This window comes from Salvia miltiorrhiza, chromosome 2 (genome assembly GCF_028751815.1).
Source record: "Salvia miltiorrhiza cultivar Shanhuang (shh) chromosome 2, IMPLAD_Smil_shh, whole genome shotgun sequence".
NCBI lineage: Eukaryota > Viridiplantae > Streptophyta > Magnoliopsida > Lamiales > Lamiaceae > Salvia > Salvia miltiorrhiza.
In genome coordinates this window covers 11,599,789-11,624,110 of record NC_080388.1, presented here as the reverse complement: position 1 = coordinate 11,624,110, position 24,322 = coordinate 11,599,789, and the positions used below count along the sequence as shown (strand labels likewise).

Genomic DNA, 24,322 nt, shown 5'->3' with positions numbered 1-24,322 from the left:
CACGAATCCGCTCGTACTCTTGCGGCCATCATTATCTCCAGCCCAATCGCTATCACTATAGCCAACAAGCTTATAATCATGAGTATTTGAATAGAATAGGCCATAGTCGAGCGTACCTTTTAGATATCGAAGAATTCTCTTTGCCGCCTTAAAATGCGTAGTGGTTGGATTCTCCATATAGCGACTCACGAGTCCTGTCGCATAAAGAATGTCCGGCCTTGTGCAAGTTAAGTACCGTAAGCTTCCAACCAGGCTCTTGAATAATGTCGGGTCCACCTTTTCTCCTCCATCGTTCTTGGATAATTTTATCCCGCATTCCACTGGCGTGTTGATTGCTTTGCAGTCCTCCATCTTGAACTTCTTGAGAATTTCCTTGGCATATGCTTCTTGTGTGATGAAGATCCCATCTTCGAGTTGCTTGACTTCCACACCGAGATAGTACGCCATCAGCCCAATGTCGGTCATCTCAAACTCCTTTGACATGGCCTTCTTGAACTTCTCAATCATCTTTGGATTATTTCCTGTGAAGATCAAATCATCTACATACAAGCACACAATTAATATATCCTCTCCATTGATTTTAACGTAGAGAGCATGCTCGTGAGGGCATTTGGTGAAACCATTCTCCTCCAAGTACTTATCGATCCTGCTATTCCATGCCCTTGGTGCTTGCTTTAGTCCGTATAGGGCTTTCTTTAACTTCAAGACTTTATCTTCTTGCCCTTTTACCTCGTAGCCCATTGGCTGCTTGATATAGACTTCTTTGTCTATATATCCATTCAAGAAGGCTGACTTGACATCCATTTGATAAATCTTCCATCTATTTTGGGCTGCAAGAGAGAGTATTAGTCTGATAGTTTCTAAGCGAGCAACGGGAGCAAATACCTCATCATAATCAATTCCAGCTCTTTGGCTATATCCTTTTGCAACCAGCCTTGCTTTATATCTTTCCACTTCACCCTTGGAATTCTTCTTAACTTTATACACCCACTTGACTCCAATGGCCTTGTGCCCTTTTGGTAGTGTCACGAGCTCCCATGTATCATTCTTCTTTATGGCTTTGATCTCTTCATCCATCGCGACTCGCCAATTTTCACTATCTACTGCTTCTTCAAAGCTAACAGGCTCACAATCAGCAAATAGGCAAAATAAGGTAAGATCTTCTAACCTTTCAGTATCCTCATATATCTCGCCCAAACTCCTTGCTCGTGGTGTGGCTCTTTCATTTAAGAAAGATGGTGGCGAGTCTTCAGTGACTGGCACTGGTGAAGCTGGTGGAGTCACTGGCTCTTGTTGGACTTCTCCAATTTGCTCTTCTGCACTTTGTTCTTCTAACTGTGGGATGTAGGTGAAGTCACCGTTGGAGCTGAAATCCCATACTCCTTCTTCGTCGAACTCGACGTCTCGACTTATCACTGTTTTCTTGGTCTCTGGGTTATATAACTTATAGCCTTTGGAGTTAGAGTCGTACCCGATAAAGATGAATGCTTCACTTTTGTCATCGAGCTTCTTCCTTCTCTCATCTGGTACATGCACGTAGGCTTTGCTCCCAAATACCTTTAGGTGGGAAATTCCTGGCTTTCTCCCACTCCAGGCTTCTTGTGGAGTCATTCCCCACACGCTCCTTGTCGGTGATCGGTTGGACAGGTACACCGCGCACGCCACTGCTTCAGCCCAAAACTCTTTAGGCAGATTCTTCGTCTTTAGCATGCTCCTCGCCATCTCCATGATTGTCCTATTTTTTCTTTCCGCCACTCCATTTTGTTGGGGGGATCTCGGAACTGTCAGGGGCCGCCGAATTCCATTTACTTCGCAGAATTCTAGAAACTCCCTTGACGTGAATTCTCCGCCTCGATCGGACCTCAGGGCCTTGATTTGTCGTCCGCTCTCCTTCTCGACAACAGCTTTAAATTTCTTGAATGCATCAAATACTTCCGACTTCTGCTTCAAGAAATATACCCACGTTTTTCTAGAAAAATCATCAATGAATAGCAGAAAATAATTATTTTTACCCAGAGAGCTTGGATTTATTGGCCCACACACGTCGGCATGAATTAACTCCAGTGGCTTTTGAGCTCTTGAGCTTGACTCCTTTGGAAACGGCTTTCTGAACTGCTTCCCGAGTAGACAACCTTCGCAGAGTTGATCGGGATGTTTGATGGATGGTAGGCCTCTCACCATCTCTTTCTTTGATAGCAACTCCAAGCCGCCAAAATTTAAGTGCCCAAACCGTAGGTGCCATAACCAAGACGGATCTTTATAGCAAGCTTTCAAGCATTTGGCCACATCATTTCTAATATTTAATAGAAACATTCTATTTTTCGACATTGGCACCTTGGCAATAAGATTATTTTTGCCATCTCTTATTGAGAGGTTATAATCTCTCATGTGAATATCATAACCTTTCTCTAAGAGTTGTCCCAAACTCAATATATTATTTTTCATATTGGGCACGTAATAAACATTGGAAATAAATTCATGATTTCCATTCTTCAAGCGAATTAAAATTTTTCCTTTTCCTTTAACTGGAATTTTAGATTCATCACCAAAGGAGACGTTGCCACTTACCGACTCATCGAGCTCCACGAACATGTTTCTCTTCCCGCACATGTGGTTGCTTGCACCGGTGTCGAGGTACCACGTGTCATCTCTTCCAGCTTCTCCTTTATATGCCAGAAGCACACTACCATTTGCTTCGCTCGTGTTCTCGGCATAATTGGCCCTTTCTTCAATCCTTACTTTTTCACTTCTGCACTCGGAAGCATAGTGCCCAAATTTATGGCAATTATAACACTTTATTGAAGACTTATCGTACCTCGACTGCGGGTTGCTCCTCCCCCGACCACTTGTAAACTCATTTCTTTCACCACTGTTGACGAAGCCTCCTCGTCCTCGTCCACGTCCACGTCCACGGCCTCTGCCTCGATCTTGTCTTTGACCACGTCCTCTCCCAGACTGTCCATAGCCATTGCTCGGACCTTCTTCTTTCTCTTTCGGGCTTACTTGCAACTTTAAAAGTTGCTCTGAAATTTCTTGCTTCTTCTTTTGCTTCTCCTCATATGCTTGCAACGACCCCAACAAGAGATCGATCGTCATCTCCTCCAAATTTTTAGTTTCTTCGATCGTCACCACAATGTGCTCAAACTTTGGAGTTAGTGAGCGTAATATTTTCTCCATAATTCTAACATCCTCCAATTTTTCACCATTTCTTTTCATTTGATTAGACACCGCCAAGACTCTTGAAAAATAATCCGAAATTGACTCGGACTCTTTCATATGCAAAGACTCAAACTCTCCTCTTAAAGTTTGAAGTCGTACCTTTTTTACTTGCTCCGCTCCTTTGCACGCGTTCTGGAGCTTCTCCCACGCTTCTTTGGCGGTGCTCGCGTTCGAGATTTTCTCGAAATCATCGTCCCCTAGCGCTTGATAAATGAGACAGAGAGCCTTCTTGTCTCTCTTTCTCGCGTCTCGCAATCTATCCTTTTGTTGTTGGGATAGTGCGGCCTCATCCCGCGGCTCCTCGTAGCCGTTCTCCACGATCTCCCAAACGTCGTGGGCTCCCAATAGCGCCTTCATCTTGATGCTCCAATTGTCGAAGTTGCTCTTGTTGAGCATGGGGACTTGAAACGATTGTAAATTCGCCATACCACAAGTAGAATCTTGTGGCTCTGATACCACTTTGTTGGAAATTTAAGAAATATGTAATGGAGAATTAATTTGATTGGCTAAAGGAAATTTGGAGAAATTGGTTGGAGGGATGACTTTATATTAAAGGTAATTGTGTATAGTGTTTGGAAATGTGGACGTGTGTATTAGGTGCTAGGAGATAGCTTTAATCACTTGTTTTCTATTTCATTTCTCACTTACAAAATCAATGCCACATCTATATTTATACTACAACAAAGTCGGTGATGTAACCGACTTAACTAGTCTAGGATCTTCTAGTTAATTCCTCTAATTTTACATTCTAATTCCACATGTGTACTTTTAGCTACTAGAATATTCTACTAATTTCTCTCCTATTCTTTTTCTTTTCACTTCTTTAAAAGTCTAGATAATTCTACTACAAATATATAGTAGCTTTTCTAGAATATCTTGATTCTAGATATTTCCTAGCAAAATATCTTCCACAAATCAAGTTTATTGTTATATTCCAACAACTACTGCGCTGGCCTTCAACAAGCATTGTCATCATTTTCCGAAGGTGTCTTGGGGTTCTTGGCTATGGGAATCCTTTATTCCGATTCGACGTTCCTTGATCTGTTGGCGTCTTCTTCATAATAGAATGCCGACTTATGATCGCCTTATCCGCTACGGTATGATCACGCCTAACGTTTGTTTGATTTGCTTAAAAGGAAGTGAGTCTCAGGATCACCTTTTCTGGAATTGTGAGCGTGTGAAGAATATTTGGGTTACGTTCCTTGGGTGGTTCAATTTCATGCAAGGGTTGCAAGAGAGTGATATTCATAGTTTTTTGGTGGCAGCTTGGCAGTATAAACTTAGTCCCCTCATTGGTAATTTCTGGAAAGCGGGTATCATCACGGTCATCTGGGCCATTTGGATGCAGAGAAACAATTGTATCTTTGATAATCAAAAGTTCGAAGAACGTCGTGTCATCCACACTGTGAAAGTTGCTTTCAAAGAGATTGATAATAACTTTGCTAAATTAGGCTACATGTGGAATTCTTGGTCGGATTATCTGATTCTCCGGGCAGTGGGTGTTAATACCAGGAGTGCTCCTCCTCCGGAGTTTGTGGAGGTACATTGGTGGCCACCGGTGGCGCCGTGGATCAAAGTGAATACTGATGGTTCAGCGACGGGAACTCCGGGAACTATTGCTGCAGGTGGGGTGTTTAGAGATAACTGGAATGTGGTGCGTGGTTGTTTTCACTTCAAAGGTGGCTCGGGTTTTGCCTTTGAAGCAGAGCTACTGGCAGTTATCTCGGCGATTCAAATTGCTCACAATCGTGGATGGCACAGACTTTGGATTGAAGCCGATTCCACCTACGTGATACTCATTCTTAATTCCCGTTCTTTGAATGTGCCTTGGCGTTTTAAGGCGGCTTGGAATAGGATTTTAAAGATGTTAGATGCTTTCTCGCTGCAGGTTTCTCACATCTTTAGAGAAGGAAACAAGGCGGCCGATATAATGGCTAACCAACAACGTTCGGAAGGGTGGTGGCCGCACGAGATTGAGGAGATTAGGGCTGCGGTTCGTCTTGACATGGCTTCGCATAGCCATCTGCGTCAAAAAAGGTAGTTGGGGCTGATGGGTGGCTGTTTGGTTCTAACCGCCCGTTTTTTTTTTTTTTTTTTTTTTTTTTTTTTTTTTCCCGTGGGGTGAGAGCCGGGATAGTTTGGGGACGATGGTTAGGCCGGAGTTCCGGAAACTTTCCCTTCCGCTCTTCCCTACTTTCGTTTTGTGTTTAGACGAGTACTCTTTTTCCTTTTCACGGTTTTCCCCACTGGGTTTTCAGTGAAAAGGTTTTAATGAGGTTCGGCCCTTAGTCTGCTCCTTCTGTGCTTTCAAGGGTTTTTTTGGTTTTTTCTTTTCTTTTTTTATAAAATCGTCATTTAATATCCAAAAGTAATGAGACATTTGTAATGGGATGAAGGGAATAATATTTTACATAATTTAAAATTTTAAAATAAACATATATATGATTTTATCTATTTTCTACATATTATTTAATCTTCGTGTCCAAAAGTAATGAGATATTTGTAGTGGAACGGAGCAGGGAGTAATATTTTTACATAATTTAAAATTTTAAAATAAACAAATATATGGTGGCCTGTGGTGGGCAGATGAGATCCTCTGTCCCAGAATATAGTGTGTACCACGTGTACAATTCTGCATTTCTTCTTTTTATCAATTGTTTTCTATAAAAATAATAATAATAATAATATTATAAACTCTAATTAGTATTTATCATTGAAAAATTAAAAATTAAAAAGTTATATACCCTAACTTTGAATTAATGAACCCAAATAATCTATTATTAATTCAAATAAATATAAAAATAATAATTATAAACCCTAAATGAATGAGTGAACCCTTGTTAATTATTTTTATGTTATATAAAAGCATAATAAATTAAAATTGAATAAAAAATAATTAAAAATTATAATATAATAAGAGTGGTATATACAGTTGTACACACTATATGTTGGGACAGAGGATCCGATTCGCGTGGTGGGGGACGTACTAGTGTTATAGTAGAACACGAATCAGAATAGAAGATATTGGGGATCTGTTTTAACCGTTAATTGAACATATTGGGGATCTGTTTTAACCGTTTATTGAACCCGTTTATGGTTTGTGCCACAAAAGTGATAACTTATCACAGATAAGCACGTTAAAAGCATCTTTAATAATCGTTTGAGAAAAATAAATAAATAAATAACGCAAATTCTGAACAAAATGACATTGAATGTGCTCGTGATTTGTGTGGTATAAACCAAAATTTACACATCTATTCACGTAAACTGCATGTTATTAATTTTCACACAGTTCCTCAAAAAAAAAAAAAAAAAAATCACACAGAAAAGACAAAAAAAAAAAAAGAATCAAGGAAAGATTTTCCAAACTAAACAAATGATAAACACATGATTCGATTTAGTATTTATCTCTCCAAATTAAATTAATAAAAAAATGTCAAATCTATCAGAAATACGATAGGATACGCACCAAACTCTAATATATAATAGTAATTCGTTTATCCATAAACCAGTGTATCTTGGTTTGAAGCTTGTATTTCACGCTTCACATTCTCTCGATCAGCTCCCACTACTTCCCAGCATGGATCATCAAGAAACAGAGCAGCGGCACTCGGAAGATGAACAAATTCGGGCACCGGCAGCTCCAATGGCCGTGCCGGCGTGGAAGAGTTATGCGCCGGGGTTTCGTTTCAGGCCCACTGACGGCGAGCTCATTGTGGAATACTTGCAGAAGAAAATCGACAACCAGCCTATCCCCGTTGATGGAATGAATGAGACTAATCTCAAAGAAGTCAACCCCTGGGACATACAAGGTTCAAAATTTTACTGTTTTATTATATGATTTTCTGCTGTTTGCAACTCAGTTCTCCAAAACTAGACAATCTTCTTCTCTTTCTTGAATTCACAATATTTCTTAATTAGGGTTTTCACGTTTGAATTCACAAAGGTTTCTTTGAGCTTCATAATTATACTGTTTCGAACTCAAGAAATATAGAGAGTCTTCTTCCCTTTTTTGAAGTCGTAATGCATGTCTGTTAATTAGGGTTTTCACAGCAGAGAAATTGTTTACACGTTTCTTCTATCATACATGAATTTGTATTGTCATTATGAAAGAAACTTGTTAAACTTAATAAGTTCAAGTTAGTATACTGCTTTATATATAGTATAATTTCTGCTGTTTCAATCTCAAGAAAAATAGAGAATCTTAACCCTTGAATTCGCAACCCATATTAATTAGGGTTTCTACAGCAGTGAAATTGTTTATAATGTTTGTATTTTGGAATTTTTTTGTGCATATATTCGTTCGTCATCGTTAAAGAAACTAGCTTGTTCTACTCAACCAAAACTATTCCGTTTTTATTTATAATTTCCAGGCGCAATGCTAATTACATTTGTTAGCTAGGGTTTGAAAATTGGATTTGTTTTGTTGATTTTATGCAGCGAACTTTCCGAAACTGGGATATGAAGAGGAATGGTATTTCTTCACACCGAGGGATCGGAAGTATCCAAACGGAGAGCGGCCGGATCGAGGTTCGGAGTCGGGGTACTGGAAGGCTACCGGCGCTGATAAACCGGTGATGGTTGGAGATGCAACCATCGGATTCCGAAAGGCATTGGTGTTTTATCAAGGAAAGCCTCAGAAGGGTGTGAAGACTAAGTGGATAATGCATGAATATAGGGTTAATGCTCCTGCACGCAAGAAGAGGAGTAAAGATGACATGAGGGTATATATATACTTAATTTTCTCTCTTGAAAATCATGATTTTTTGCTGTTTGAGAACATGATTTTTGCAGTTGGATGATTGGGTTCTATGCCACATGTATGAGAAAGCTACGAGGCTACCAAACAACAAAAGGAAGAATCCAAATGCAAAGGAGGCTAAGGAGCAAAGCGATGATGATTCTGATTCTGAATTCGCTGTTGTAGGAAATGATGATGATGATGATAATGAAGTCGCTGCTGCGATCGAAAATCTTCCAGGAATACTGCCCGAAAATCCATATCCTTTTAATTATTATTATCCTGAGCAAAACCCAGCTTATCTTGAAGATATACTGAAACAATCCACATTTGGTGGCTATCAAGAAGCCGATCCATCATTTCGTGATGTATATTTCCAGTTGGATGGAACGGTGGCCCCACCAGTTGAGGAGCAATTGGGATTTCAGCAGCATCTTGCCTTGGGATTTCAGCAGCACCTAAATATAGCTTCTTCATATCTAAATGATGAGACATTGGGATTTCAGCAGCAGCTAAATATAGCTTCTTCATATCTAAATCATGAGACATTGGGATTTCAGCAGCAGCAACCGCAGCCAAATATAGCTTCTTCTTCGCAGCCAAACATAGCGTCTTCTTCTTTTTTGAGGAGTAATGAAGCTTTTTTTCCCCCAAACATCAACACCAACACCAATTTTTCTCCTCCCATATACAACCAGATCGATGCTCCCATATACAATCCGATCGACGCCCAGCAAGACATGAAGATCGATGCTCAGGAAAACATGAAGAGGTTTAGGTTTAGACGTTAGGGCACTGTAAGTTTGCAACAACACAACGGTTTTTTTTTTTTAGTGTTAATATTGAGTCTGCAACAATACAACGGTTTTTTTTTATGTTGAGTTCGTTTTTAGTGTTAAAGACATGGTTTTTCCCCTGATTCTAATTTAAAACAATAATTAAACCAATTTGGTTACTGATAACAATTAACAAGAATAGAAGATTACAATATTACGATAAAAAAAAAATAAAAGATTACGAGATCATATCAAAATCAAATCCCAACTACCAGTTTCCTGAAAAGAGAGGAAGTCTGCTTAGCCTGCTGTAATATAAAGAGTTCTTGAAAGTATTGCAAATGGAAAGGCAGTTATTAGGAGTGAGTATTTAAGTTTATAAACAAAACCAAGGCAGCTGCATGCGTGTGAGTTTGGGCAACATGCATTACAAATATGGTCTCTTCATTTGGTATTTTACTAGGAAACTAAAACTCTACCTCCAAACAAGAAAACTTTTGACACTTGAGGCCTATATAAGGATGCTCCATTCCCTTTCTACATACAGCATTGAGAAGGAAAAAAGAAAAAAAGAATGAAGGGTGCAACTGCAAGTGCAAGCTCTCTTTTGCATGTGTTTCTGGCGGGAGAGGACAAATACATCACCAAATTAATCCCAATGCCGGTAGAGCTCTCTTCTATTACTTTGCTGACTCTTCCACAAAGCCTCTCGTCTTGTGGCTTAATGGAGGTAATTAGTATGCTTAAGCTTTCTTTTTTATGTTTTTATATATAATATATTTTGTCAAAAATAGAATAGTGAATGATGTTGTATAAGTGAATCCAGATGGCAAAACCCTTTGGTACAATCAATACACTGGTAATTAAGTTGATATAAATCAAACTTGTTTATTTATATATATATATGAGAATTGATGGTTAAGCAAGTCTGTGCTACAGTTGCAAATGTCATCTTCCTCGAGTCCCCGGCTGGTGTTGGATTTTCTTACTCCAACACATCATCGGAGATGCTTACACATTTCTAGTTAACTGATTGGTTCTAAAGCCTATGGATTCTTACCGTGTCCGCTTGGGTTGCAAATTAGCAAGCCCAACCCAACCTTCTTCGCTTCTTTCCACGATATCCGTTCAGTATTAAATTCTATTTTTTGTTATAAAATAATAAAAAGAAAAATACATTAAACTCATTAACATTGCATCGTCAATTTACATTTATAATCATAAAAAAAAATAAAAAAAATCTTAAGTTATAATTCATCCATCCCTCAAATTATGATCTTTCCTTATTTAGAAATGTTCCAATAAATTTTACCTCTCATTATTTATAAAAAGAGGTGGAGCTCAATCCCACTCAAAACACAATTGTCATGCAATTTTTTTTTTTAATTCGTGATATCTTTATTAGACCACATTTCAATGAGGAAGGGAGAAATATCTTTATCTTTATATATATAAAGAGCAAAGTAAATGTAATTTCATTCAATTTGAAGGACATAATTGGAATTGGAAAAAATGAATAGTTAAATTAAAGGATAAAAATCAATTCACAAAATCCGCTCCACTTAAATAGAAAAACTGCCGGTAACTAATTAAGGAAAACAAACTCCCATATTCTTTGTTGTTGAATATATTAGTTAAATATTTTATTTATTTAGTTTCTTATTTTATAGATAGAATCAGATTGTTAAATTTTCAAGTAATTATGTGTTAGATAAAATATGTAATGTACATCTTAAATTAAAGCTCATGAAATGACCTTTAATTTGACATAAAATATGTGAAAAATAGATTTGAAATAAGTAAGTTATGATGATTTAAAATTGTAATACATAAATTAATTTATATGTATAATCAATAATAGTTTCCTTCAAAAAGTAATGATATTGTACTTAATTAGAACCGTATTTCAATTTTTTAAAATTATAAAAACTATATACTCCGGAGTAATATTTATTTTATTTATATCAAAACATCATTAATAGCATATTATGTCATCTATATATATATATATATATAGGGAGAGGTTCAAGAAAGAACCATAAATAAAAAAAGACCGGAGAACCATTTTCAGTCATTCGATCATCAAGATCTACGGTGGATGCATCATCTTGTTGGATGAATGCAGATTCTGAGTTCGAATCCTAAAGGGAGCATTTTTTTTAAATTTTTTTAGTGCATTAATTTTAACAGCGAATGCATTAATTTTTATAGTGGATGCATTAGATTTGATGGTTCTCCCGTTCTCACAAATAATATAGTTCTCTCTAGAACCACACCCTATATATATATATATATATATATATATATATATATATATATAAAAGGAGAAGTAAATATAATTAAATTCAATTAGAAGGATATAATTAAAAATTAAGTAAAAAATTATAATCACAATCTCCTATAAATTAACCAACAATTAGTTTGCTGCAAAACCACTATTTCTAAACAAAATCAATTACTCCAACTCTAAGAATTAATAAATTGCGACTGTCAAAAAAAAAAAGAATTAATAAATTGCGAAGAATTAATTAACAATATTGAATGATTGCCTCATAAATTAATAAACCACCAAGAATTGTTCTCCATCTCCAATCAAAATGAAATAAATAACAATATTAAATGATTGCATAATAAATAATTAAATAATTATAAACATTAAATAATTGAAATCTTCTATTGCACTAATTTTGTTATATTAAATAATTTAAAGTTTAATATATTAAATTATTTATATTTTTAAGTAATGATATATTTTTTTAACTGAAATTTGTATTTCGGACTTTTTATATTTTTCTCTTTTCCTAATTCTAATATTTTAATTTTCAATTGTGTTTTTTTAATTAAAAAATATCAATAGGAAATTTATTGGCAAAATGAAATTTTTTAAAGACGTGAAATTTGTAAATTTTTAAATTTATACCCTCTTTATTATTTACACAAAATACAATTTTTACTATTTTGTGTGATTTCATCATAGATAATATATGCAGTATGCGTCTCAAACATAAGAATATGTTTAATTTCATATATAATATATAGAAAATGGATGTGAATATAAGCTTATGACAATTTGAAATTTTAATATAGTAAATTATTTTTTAGTTATTTTTTTCAGCTCATGTTATATTTTTTATATGAATTACTTAGATTATATTAAAATATTAGATCACTTTGCAAATACTAAATTTGATATAAAATTAAATATTAAAATATTATATCACTTTGCAAATAATAAATTTGGTATAAAATTTTAATTTTATTAGTTTATATTAATATTATAAAGCATATATATGCACAACTTACGTGATCATGATGAAATTGGGCACTAAAATATATTAAGATCTAACTTCAGCGAAAATACGAAACATGAAGATAAAGCTCCAGATCTGAGGCTAAAGGGGAATCAGAATAAAAGTGCGAAGCGAAAGATTTATATTCTGACTACAGAAATGCTGATTTTAAACACGTGGCAACCAACGATTTGCACCTATCAAATATTATTATTTGAGCATCGAAACGAGACTAAATGGGCCTTAGTATTGTATCTCAATAATAGACTATAAATAGACCCCCTAAGATTAAATGTAAACAGTCCTTCCATAAGAGGAAATCAAATAAACAAATGCTATATTCTTTTCTACATTTTTTGCACACTCAATTTCTTTGTTAATCTTAGCTCTTAGCTCGATTTTCTTCACTTTTTCATAAATCTGTTGTTGAATCTAATACCCAACTCAACATTGCGCAAGTCTAAAATTATATTCGCCGCGCATAGCGCGGGAGGTACACTAGTATATATAAAAAGCAAAGTAAATGTAATTTTATTCAATTTGAAGGACATAATTGGAATTAGAAAAATATACATCCACTACTCTAAATCTAATACTAACTGCCGAAAATAATGGAAAAAAAAAACTGAATAAAATTTATTTCTACCCAATTTGTTCGCTATCATTTAAAAAGTGACTTATAATGAAATGAAAGACATGATTAATTAATTAATATTCGGAACTACATGATTTAGCATGATCTGTCAAATGAAAATTTTCATTCATGAATGAAATGAATTAGGATAATATGTTCTTCAAATTTAATTGTTTTCTTAATCATTTTTTTGAAATGGCATTTATATTTATTTTTGAAAAAGACGTCAAGTATGCAATTTTAAAAATTTTATTTTTTATGTTCTTTACACAAAACACATCTTATTATTTTTGTGTGGTATATTAAATTAAAGATCAAGAAAAATTATTTAATACAATATATATTGAATCTGAAATAAATAAATATATAAAATATAATGATATAAATTCAATACACTAAATGTCTTTTTATTTATATATTTTTATCTAAAGATCGAACATGTTTAAACTTTTCTGGATGTATTTTTCTTGATTATATAAAGATCTAAAAGAAAAAGGAAAATCTAAGAGAACCCTTAGAAGCACAAAGTCGCGGTTAAAAGCTGGACCTCGTTAAAACCTTTTCTAAGCAACTCAGTGGGAAAATCTTGTAAAAGGAAAAAGAGTATCCGTCTAAAAGCGAAAGCAAACCGCTGATAACTTAAAAGTAGAATAAGCCATGCTCCGAGCTTCGGACTAACCATCACCCGGTGCAAAGCCAACTCCACCGTTTATCAATAAATCCGACGAGAAATTAATACCAATCACTCCAATCACTCAATTATCCAATTCTTTTAACATTTAATTAATATCTCACTCTTTTATATCATCAATATCCATCGCAATCCAACATACACATTTTAAGAGATTTATTCATGGTTACTTCAATCACTCAACCACAATATTTTATATACTCCCCTGTCCTTAAAAATTGTGGTGCAATGAAGATGACACGGATTTTAAGAGCAATGTGATAGTTTGTGTTTGAATGGAGTTTGGGTCACACACATTTTTATAAATAGTGAGTGAAGAAGTTTATGAAGTCATTTCCAAATAAAGAAATACCACAATTTTCAGGGACGCACTTATATGATAATAAGACCACAATTTTTAGGGACGAGTAAAGTATTATTATATATATATTTTTAACCATAAAAACTACATATAATGAAAATAAAAAATATATAATTATAATTATAATTATAATGAAAAATGCAAAAATACCAAAAAAAAATTGAGCAATATATAGAAAATATATCAGTACCAATAAAATCCAAACTAGATTAATAAGACAACAAAATGGAGAAAGCTTTATAAATAAAAATAGATGAAATATGTAAAAAAGAATATAGAATTTTAGTGTGTGTAAAAATATACTAACAAATATGGTTTCTATTTCTAGAGAAATTAAAATTATAATTTTTTTTATATATACACAATCAAACTGCGCCAAATGTCCCTTCTTTTATCTAAAATTAAAAAAAGACCTTGTGGTCTCATTTGTGTTGGCACGAGACCAAGGTCGGTCTGTTGGTCTAAATCAACAAATTATTACCTTTTATTTTATTATAGTTTAATGAAATGGTAGTCGACCACTAAAGAGATAGGTCACCGTTAATTCTAATCTAAATAGTTTAACGAAATGGTAGTCGACCACTAAAGAGATAGGTCACCGTTAATTCTAATCTAAATAGTTTAACGAAATGGTAGTCGGCCACTAAAGAGATAGGTCACCGTTAATTCTAATCTAAGTGGCTTTTAAGGAGCTCTTGAGTCATTCCCACTTTTAGAGAGCTCCTCCTCCATATTGGTGGCTCTTAAATCGGGCTCTTTAATTTTCGTTCTATTGTTTCCTCAATTTAAATATATTTATATATTGAAATAAATATTGAATTAAATTAAATTAAATTAAATATTTGATTAAATTAAATATTGAAATGTCACGACCGGACTTAACTAAGGATAGGTAAGCCGGGAAACCGTGACTAGGGAAGGGAAATTAGGAGAGGGGACAGAAAGGGGTGATAAATAATTATAAAGGAATTAAATTAAGATTAAGATATAATATGAGAATAAGTCACACATATATAGATAATAGCGAGTAATCGGTCATGAGTATCCGAATTAAGTGTTTATACAATAACTTGATTTGACAATCCAACATAATAGAATAAACTGCATCATAACTGAGTGTTCGCAGCGGAAAATGAGAACGTGATACATGTATGAAGACATGTACCGCCAAGAGTTTATTTGGTAAATATGACAAAGCTCCGCACGACACCCCTTCATCACTCATCACTGCTCAACCTGCACATTTAGAAATACATGCAGGGCTGAGTACAAAGTACTCAGTAGACATATGCCGAAAATCATATACATACTTAATAACTGTAAATTGTCATGCCATTTCAAAAGTATAGCCAGGGATTTTTACTTATAAAGGCCCAAGCATACTAAATTCATTTGTGATTCTAAAGTTCGACTGATCAGTCTAAGTTCTTTTGTATTCTATCATATCTGAAGCTGTGTGCCGGAGAGGTGGCCACCTCTCACGGACACTTGACCGGCCAACCCGCTCGATGACTCACGGCCCTGGGTGTACACTAGCCCTGGCAGGATAGCTATCAACTGCTCAGGACCCGAATTCGATAACATAACATGACAAAGCCACATCAGATAGATATCATACTGAAATTTAAACATTTTATGGCAAGACAATACTTAAAATAACTTTCAGTTCAAGGATTTTGCAATGAAATAATTGTTCAACTGTAAATGAAACTCATTTGATATATATGAAAGTAATGCCTACCTGGTTGCAGTGTTTCGCTACTAAGGCAGTGATTCTTTCGATAGCACTGACTCCCACGCTTGACCTTTTATTATGAGAATTCAAGGTAAGACATTCAGGAATCTTCAATTAATGAGAATGCATTTTTACTATGAAGTCCTTATTAATGGAGAACTTATTATTCTAAGGTACTAACCAAAGTAGTTTTATTAATAATCCAGAAGATTAAATAATGAAACTAAGTTAAAGACTTTGATTAATGAGCTGGATTTAAAATTCTCATTAATCATACCAACTTAGGATATTTAATACCTTCGTAGATAATTTAGAGTTAATCCAATTAACTCCAAAAGCTAAGTTAATAAATTAAATTAATAACTCAATATATTCAATCCAAATAAATACTAATTTGATTTATTCATAAAATCCATTTAAGAAAATAGTTAATGAGCTAAGAAATTTGATTTAAGAAAATGATTTCATTTATAAATAATTCTCATCTAGATTAATCCATAATAAAGACAATAAGTCTCATTAATGGATTAATCCATTCTAATTAACACCATAATTCAGATTAACACTTTAATCAATTAAAACTTGTCTAATTAAAAACTTGAGCCCATTTCATTTTTTTTTTTTTTTTTAAATCGGCCCAAATCAGTTTTTGTTTTTAAAAAAATACTAGCCCAAAGTTGGGGGCCCAATTAGCAATTAAACTCTTCTGTCTCTTATACCTCACGCCTCTCTCTCATTTCTCCTCACAAACTCACGCACACACACAAAAAAACGCACACCTCTCTCTCTCTCGTTCAAGATCTGTCGCCTCTGTCTGCGGCCGGCGAAGGATCCGGCGCAACCGCCGTCGTCCTGCTCCTCCCTTCCCTCCAACTCTCTCTTCTCCTTCATCCCTGAAACGCACACACCCATCTCATCCCTCTCTCGCTCTCGTTTTTGATTCCGGCGTCGCGCCGCCGCGCTGCTCCGCCGGCAGTTGCCAGTGAAGCCGCCGCCGCCTGGAGTTGTTGCTTCTTCGCCTGAGGTCGACGGATCTGGCCTTCAGCCGTTCGTCTCGCTCGGAGCTCCCGCCGCCGTTGGCTTGCCCGGAGTCGCCGCCGACTGCAGCTGCTTCGCCGGAGTCGCGGCCTGGAGTTGCTGCAGGCTCGTCCGGTGGTCAGTGGCTCGCTGGAGGAGCGCCGCCGCCGGCCGCTGCTGTTGGCAGCAAGAGCCCGGCAGCCGCCTCTCCCGGAGCCGCCGTCGCCGTGAGTCGCAGAGCTCCGACAATCCACCATCCTTTCTCTCTCGTTTTATCACTCACGATAGGTTCGTAAATTTGAATAATTTTCAGAAAACTCAACTGTAAAGACTTGATTTTGAAATGAAAACTTGGTTTTCTGTATTCCTAGTGAGATACAAATTCTAATTCTGATTTCTTGTGAAAGCTTTGATGCGTATGCAAATTCTGTAAACTGTAAACAAAATCATATGTGATCTCATTCTTGTTGAATTTCTGGATAATGCTATGTATGAAAATGAAGAAAGTTGCGAGTAATACCTTCACCGAATCTTGTCAAAAGAAAACTCTGCGTTTAAGAATTTGCTTGTTTTAGAGCTGAAGTGTTTGGATGAATTTATAGATGGGTCTCTGCGACAATGAAATTTATGACTATGGAAAATTTTGTAGGAGTAGGTGAGTGAACGTCGGCTGATTTTGAAAATGTAGGATTTGCTGCGGCTAGATTGAAAATGTAAGATTTGCTGCGGCTAGATTGAAAATGTAAGATTTGCTGAAATCTTCACTTTAGAAAAAACATCTTCTGCAGTAATGGTGAGTTGGAGGGAAAGGTGGAATAGTGTAGAATTTTGATGTGACTATACATCGTGTTCTAATTTTTTCATAGTTCGTCTGTAGTAATTATCCAGTTCTCGCTAATTAAATACTCGTCGTATAAATTAAACCCTTAACTTGAGATTTAATACATGAAAGTCGGAATTAATTCGCGACTTAATACTAAACACATATAGCGTGAAATAATAAAATTATTATGCATATGATCTCAAATTAAAATTCTAGCAATTTGATTTAAATAACACGATTTATAAAATCGGTTATAAATCTAAAATTCTAACATTATTGATTAAATCAATAAACTGGTAAAACAAAGTCTCAAACGTATAGTAAAACCAATAAATTTAATTATTGGTTTCATTCATGACTGAATATTAAATCGCAACTCTGTATCTCTTATACAGGTTTTTGCTGAAATAATATTATCTAGATAAAATTATCTCCATAAATAATTATATATGCACAAGAAATATAGTAATTATGCACATATTTAATTTAATATGTATTTAAAAGAGCGGGGCATCACATACTACCCCCCTTAAAATAAATTTCGTCCCGAAATTTGCATACCTTCGTTAAACAACTCTGGATATTTTTCTTTCATCTTGTCTTCGAGTTCCCACGTAGCTTCTTCTTGTCCATGGTGCCTCCAAAGAACCTTCACTGAGGTGATTGATTTATTTCGGAGTTGTTGCACCTTTCTATCTAAAATTGCTTCAGGTCTTTCTTCATTGCTCAGGTCTGGATTAAGGATCATCTCATTTTGGTGTATCACGTGCTTTGGATCGAAAACGTACTTCCTAAGTTGTGATACGTGGAAAACATTATGGACATTTCCTAGGCTTGGCGGTAATGCCAGCCTGTAAGCCACTGGGCCTATTCTTTCTAGGATCTCATAGGGTCCTATAAATCGGGGTCTAAGTTTTCCTTTAACTCCGAACCTAATGATCCCTTTTGATGGAGAAACTTTCAGAAAGACTTTTTCTCCATTCTCAAATTGTAAGTCAGTTCGGCGTTTATCAGCATATGACTTTTGTCTATCCTGGGCCTCCTTAATCCTCTGTCGGATTTGGCGAACGATTTCAATCATTTCACCTATTGTGTCTGGCCCTAGGATTTTTCTCTCGCCCACTTCATCCCAATAAAGTGGCGATCTACACTTTCTCCCATACAGTGCTTCGTAGGGTGCCATAGCGATAGTCGCTTGGTGACTATTATTATATGCAAACTCGATGAGTGGCAAAATGTGCTCCCAGTTTTCACCCTGGTCTAGCACTACTGTCCTCAGCATATCCTCCAATGTTTGAATCGTTCTTTCAGACTGACCATCTGTCTGTGGGTGAAAAGCTGTACTAAAATTCAATCTTGTGCCCAGTTCTTTTTGTAAACTGATCCAGAATCTGGATGTGAACTTGGAATCTCTGTCCGATGTAATTGACTTTGGCACTCCGTGCAAACGCACAATTTCTCTAACATAAAGTTGAGCTAACTTGTCGGATCCATGGGTGATTGGGATTGGTATAAAGTGCGCACACTTCGTAAGTCTGTCCACAATGACCCATATAGCCGTGTTACCTCGCTTGGATCTTGGCAATCCTATGATGAAGTCCATTGCTATATCATCCCATTTCCATTCTGGTATCTCCAAGGGTTGTAGTTCCCCGTAAGGCCTTTGGTGTAAGGCTTTCACTTGCTGGCAAGCAAGACATCGTTCAACAAACGAGGCTACATCTCGTTTCATTCATTCCCACCAGAAATTCTCTTTTAGATCTTGATACATCTTAGTACTTCCCGGGTGGGCAGTATAAGGGGTATCATGGGCTTCGCTCAAGATTTTATTCTTAAGTTCTTCATCTTGAGGAATGCATATCCTTCCTTCAAAGAGTATGGCATTGTCTGGTGCTTCTTGGAAATCTTTGAGATCTCCTAATCTTATCTTTTCCCGTAATTTTTCCATCTTATCATCCTTTCTTTGTGCTTCTACCACCATTTTTGTCACAGCCCGCCCTAACTAGGGATAGTTAGGCCGAGTGATCCACGACTAGGGATGGGGTTAAAGAAGAAGGGGAAGAAAAGGGGCGTCATTTATAGCCGTAAAACTTACTCATCTTAATAAAACTCGTCATTTTTATTCATTAATACTCAATTGAAAACAGTCTATGAAAGACTGCATAAAAGTTAATTAATATCATTAATCAAGTTATACATCATATGAAACCATTCTCTTAAGACTCAAAGTATGACATAACATACTATAACATCAACAACATCTTGCAGCGGAAAGTAGCTAGACATATGTATGAAGACATATTCTAGACAGGTTAACTATTTATTAACAACCCTGGAGACTCCGCTCATTGCAGCACCATCATCACATCAGCTCAACCTGCACATTTAGAAAACATATGCAGGGCTGAGTACAAAAGCACTCAGTGGGCACGTATGCCTAGGTATAAAAATACATGCTTCAAAACTGTAAATTGTCATGCCATCATAAACAGTACAGCAAGGGAGTTTTTCGCTAAAAAGGCCCAAGCTTACTAAATTCATTTGTGATTCTTAAAGTTCGTCTGCAGACTAAGTTCTCTTGTAATCTATCATATCTGGAACTTTGTGCCGGAGAGGTGGCCACCTCTCACGGTCACTTGACCGGCCAACCCGCTAGATGACTCACGGTCACTGGTGTACACTAGCCCTGGCAGGATAGCTATCAACTGCTCAGGACCCGAATTCGATTGCATCATTGGCAAAGCCAAAGCAGATAGATATCATACTAAAATTTAAACATTTTATGGCAAGACAATACTTGAAATAACTTTAACTCAAAGATTTTGTCATGAAATAACTTGCTCAAAGGTAGCATTAAACTCGTTTGATAGATATATAAAACTGAAATTAACAGTTAAATCATCTCATGCATTCATTCGTATAAGAGGCCTACGACAAGCAGGGGATCTCTATATACGTATAGTAAAAGTAATGCCCACCTCGTTGTGTCTCTGTATCAATGAGTAACGTCACTCTCTCCCTCAAGTCGTTACTTCCCAAAAGGACCTTCATCGTTATGAAGAATTGGTGAGAAGTTATAAAAGAAACCTCGATTAATAATCTAATCTCTTTTATGAAACATTAGTATCTCTAATGTTCATCTTTCTTGATTGTTAATCAATATAACAATTATTATCTCTCGTCATTACTCATTAATTATAACATCCTTATGTTATAATTAGCAGCGCTTCAATTAAAAGAAATATTTAACACATCGAAAAGTCCACTTTCTTAGCAGATCTATTCGCTCTCATCTCGTCTAATTAACCAATTAGAAAGTTAAACTTTCCATTAGGTATGTATTTGAGTCACAGGTCAACAAGAATTGACTATGCTCAAATTCTAATTTCACTAAAAATTTCGGCATGACCTATTCATATATAATGTCAGCCACGAGATTTCAACGCGTGAATCTCACTACGTGAACTCGTCTCTCGACTCAAAACTTAACATCTTGACATCTTTTCAACGCAAACCAAACAATTCAAAATCATCAAAACTCTTTATCAGTAAACTATCATTTATACTCGACACCAATTGTTCGAGTGTCAGATACCAACATTTATGTGCGTTAATCATAACTCTCACAACTCACACCATTTAGGCATATCGTATCATCCATCAAAACAAATATAATCAAGTTGTTTTCTAGAAAGTTTTGCTGTTTTTGTGTCATCTTTAAAAATTCATAACAACCAACTCAATCATCATAAACTCTCATACCAATTGATCTAAAAAACTTCATGAAGTGTAGTTCACTCTAAAAATGGTAGTTAACCAAAAAGGTTAAAGGTTTTTGGAGATATTGCTCTTTTAGTGCAGGCTGTCAAAGATTGACAGTTTCTGCCAATTTTGTTTAGGCCATTAGAAACCAAGGCAAACCTTAATAAAATTCCATCAAATTTAATCAGCCAAAACTAAAGGTATCCTTGAAGATTTGGTTAAAAATTTCACAAGAGAAAACGTTCATATGATCTGCCAAATAAACAATGAAACTCATACACTTTTACTGTTGGACAAATATGACAGCAGAACAGGGCATTTTTGAAATAATAAACTGCTCTGTTTCAGAGGTCATAAAAATCGAAATCTTATGTTTTTAGAAAAGTATTGAAGTCTAGTTTCGTTTAAAAAAAACGGTGATGCAAAATCCTTCATGGATTAATAGATATAAACGTTTTTGTGAAGTCTACCAATAGTTGACAGATTCTGTCAAGGATTTTTCAAAATATCTTTAAAATAGCAAACATCATTCAAAAGACATGAAATTTTGCAGCAACGAAATACACATATCATAGATAAACATACTAAAATTTCAGAGCCATCAAGCAATGAAAACTCATCGAAACATAAGCTTGAAACTGCTGTAAAATTTTGACAGAATTCCAGTTTTAATTTCGTTCAACAATTATCATCCATAAATTGTAAATCAATTAGCATGCTCATGTGATATCGTAGAACACATATACGCAATAATATTTATTATGCAACGCCTCAAACTTCACGAATTTAAATAATCATACTCTAAAAATTTATACAATTTTCGTGCTTGGAAAAATACGAATTTAATATATATCGATTCTAGCATACCCCTAAGCACAAATATCAAGTCAAAACGATCAAACAAAAATCGAAAGACAAGCTAATATGTGAAAAACGGGGCTGCCCTCATGGGTTTCATAGCTACGGTTCGTTCCGTTCTTACTCCCTTCATTAAACATGCTCAACATCTACCCAAGAACAACATACTAAAATTTCACGACGATCCGACGTCGTTTCAAAATAAAGTCGAGAATCGACGTTTTTCGACGTCGACGAAAATCGAAAAGAAAACCATCAAAACGTAGGTAGAGATCTTACCTACTTAGATACGTGATCGAAAAGATGATCGGCGCTCGTCTCGGTGCTCAAATCGGAGGTCAAAAGCTTGAACACCAAAGAAATGGTGTTAACGTGAAGTGTGTGTGTTTCTAATGTGTTTTAGTGTGTGTGTTGTGTGTGCAGCGTGAGTTAGGTGAGATAGAGGGATAGTGGGCAGTTGGGGGGGTGGTTAGGGGTAGGGTAGGTTAGATATTTAGGATATTAACCCGTTAGTCGTTAAATATCTCGTTTCGTCTCGTTTTAACGATTAACTACCCATACTGTTCGTTACTCGCCCTCTCAACCTCTACTCACTTTCATTGCACTCGTAATTCTATATAAATATAGAAAACACAAGCTCGTTCTCGAAATTCTGATAAACGAGCTCGGTTCGTTTATCGAGAAAATCTAGTTCACTATTCACTCGTCGTCCAAAAATAAAAACTTTCATTATTGGACTCGTATCGAAAAACTAAGAATATTTTTCGACGACGTGCACGTAAGATTTTGAAAGTCGACAAAAAGACGAAATAGCAGTATTTTACTATTCATCGTCAAAAAGTCAAAATTTTCAAAAGCGTCTTAACGGACTCAGATCTCACTTCCGAGTTCACCGTTCTCATTCAAATAATTATCTCGAATTATTCGAATACTCAAACTCAAATACGAATATAAAATCTCACATCATTCTTACATCATCGAAAGAACATCTCAACATCTTTAAAAAAAAAAAACTTCATATAACTCATCATCTCTTTACAAAGTAATCAAACAAGGGATCTATACCCTAATTACTCAAACTTAAGCAATTAAACACGTCATCAAAAGCACGGGTATTACATACCTTCCCCCTTAAAATAAATTTCGTCCCGAAATTTGTACCTCTTGTAAATGTTTCGGGTACTTCTCTCACATCTTATCCTCAAGCTCTCTTTCCACTTCTTTCTAAGTATCATATCTCCATTGGACCTTATCCAATGCAATCGACTTATTACTCGATTGCCGAATTTTATAATTTAGCATCATCTGAGGTCTCTCTTCATAACTCAAGTCTGGTTCTAAGATCATTTCTTCTTAGTAAACCACATGGTTTGGGTCGGAAATATGTATCCTCTCAATTGTGACACGTGAAACACGTTATGCACATTTCCAAAGCTAGGTGGCAAAGCCAACCTATACGCTATTGGACCTATCTTTTGCAATATCTCGTAAGGACTTATAACTCTGGGTCTAAGCTGTCCTTTAACTCCAAATCTATTCATCCCCTTTGAGGGTGAAACCTTCAAGAAAACTTTGTCTCTTATCTCGAAACTTTGTCTCACATCTTATAGGTAAACTCAATTAGTGGCAACACATTATCCCGATTTACTCCTCTATCAAGGATAGTAGTTCCTATAATATCTTCTATCGCCTGCTATGCTAAAATTCATCCTTGTACCCAACTCTTTCTGTAACTCATCCAAAAACGTGATGTAAATTTTTTTTTTTTTTTCTGAGGTGATCTACACCGGTACTCAATGCAATCTTATAATCTCACGAACGTACAATTGTGATAACTTATCTGGTCCATACGCGATTAGGATCGGTATGAAATGTGCAGATTTTGTTAGTCGATCTATAATCACCCAAATTGCTGTATTTCCTCTTTGACTTTTGGGTAAAGCTGTCACAAAATCCATCGCTATGTGATCCCATTTCCACTCGGGAATCTCCAACGGTTTTAACTTCCCATAGGGTCGTTGGTGTAATGCTTTCACTTGCTGACAAGCTAAGCATCGCTCTACAAACGAAGCTATGTCTCATTTCATTCCGTCCCACAAAAATCTATTTTTTTACAACCTGATACATCTTTGTGCCTCCTGGGTGGGCGGTGTAAGGCGTGTTATGAGTCTCACTCATGATCGTATTTTTTTTTTTTTAAACTCTTGAGATCTCCTGCTCTTACCCTTTCTCGTAACTTGTTCATTGTCTCATCTTTCCTTGTGCTTCAATCACCATTTTCCTCAAACTAGGCATCGTCGCAACAATACTTGCTATCGTCCCTGGTGGTTTTATCATCTCTATCCTCATCTTGTCAAAGTCCTTTATAAGCTCATCCTCTCTCGTGAGAATACATCCTAACTTTGACGAGACCTT

The 24,322-nt window shown here is 35.8% G+C and overlaps 1 protein-coding gene and 1 long non-coding RNA gene across 2 annotated transcripts; one reads left to right on the top strand and one right to left on the bottom strand.

Moving 5' to 3' along the window:
* The first annotated feature begins 6,729 nt into the window (after positions 1 to 6,729).
* Positions 6,730 to 8,817, top strand: LOC131011209 (NAC domain-containing protein 19-like). The gene is made up of 3 exons (XM_057938999.1): positions 6,730 to 7,031; positions 7,660 to 7,943; positions 8,014 to 8,817. Exons 1-3 carry the CDS (start codon positions 6,800 to 6,802, stop codon positions 8,749 to 8,751), a joined length of 1,254 nt encoding a protein of 417 aa, XP_057794982.1. The 5' UTR covers positions 6,730 to 6,799; the 3' UTR covers positions 8,752 to 8,817.
* A 10,570-nt stretch (positions 8,818 to 19,387) lies between these two features.
* On the bottom strand, positions 19,388 to 22,320 carry LOC131011207 (uncharacterized). The gene is made up of 3 exons (XR_009096793.1): positions 22,187 to 22,320; positions 20,266 to 20,332; positions 19,388 to 19,664 (listed from the first exon to the last, which is right to left on the bottom strand). It is a non-coding gene; the product is annotated as an uncharacterized LOC131011207 (long non-coding RNA).
* Between the last annotated feature and the right edge of the window lie 2,002 nt (positions 22,321 to 24,322).

Excerpts from the sequence above, each read along its gene's own strand:
- LOC131011209 (XM_057938999.1), top strand. The coding sequence starts at position 6,800 with ATGGATCATCAAGAAACAGAGCAGCGGCACTCGGAAGATGAACAAATT. Across the intron at positions 7,032-7,659 it reads CAACCCCTGGGACATACAAG|CGAACTTTCCGAAACTGGGA; the intron begins GTTCAAAATTTT and ends GATTTTATGCAG. Across the intron at positions 7,944-8,013 it reads GGAGTAAAGATGACATGAGG|TTGGATGATTGGGTTCTATG; the intron begins GTATATATATAC and ends TGATTTTTGCAG.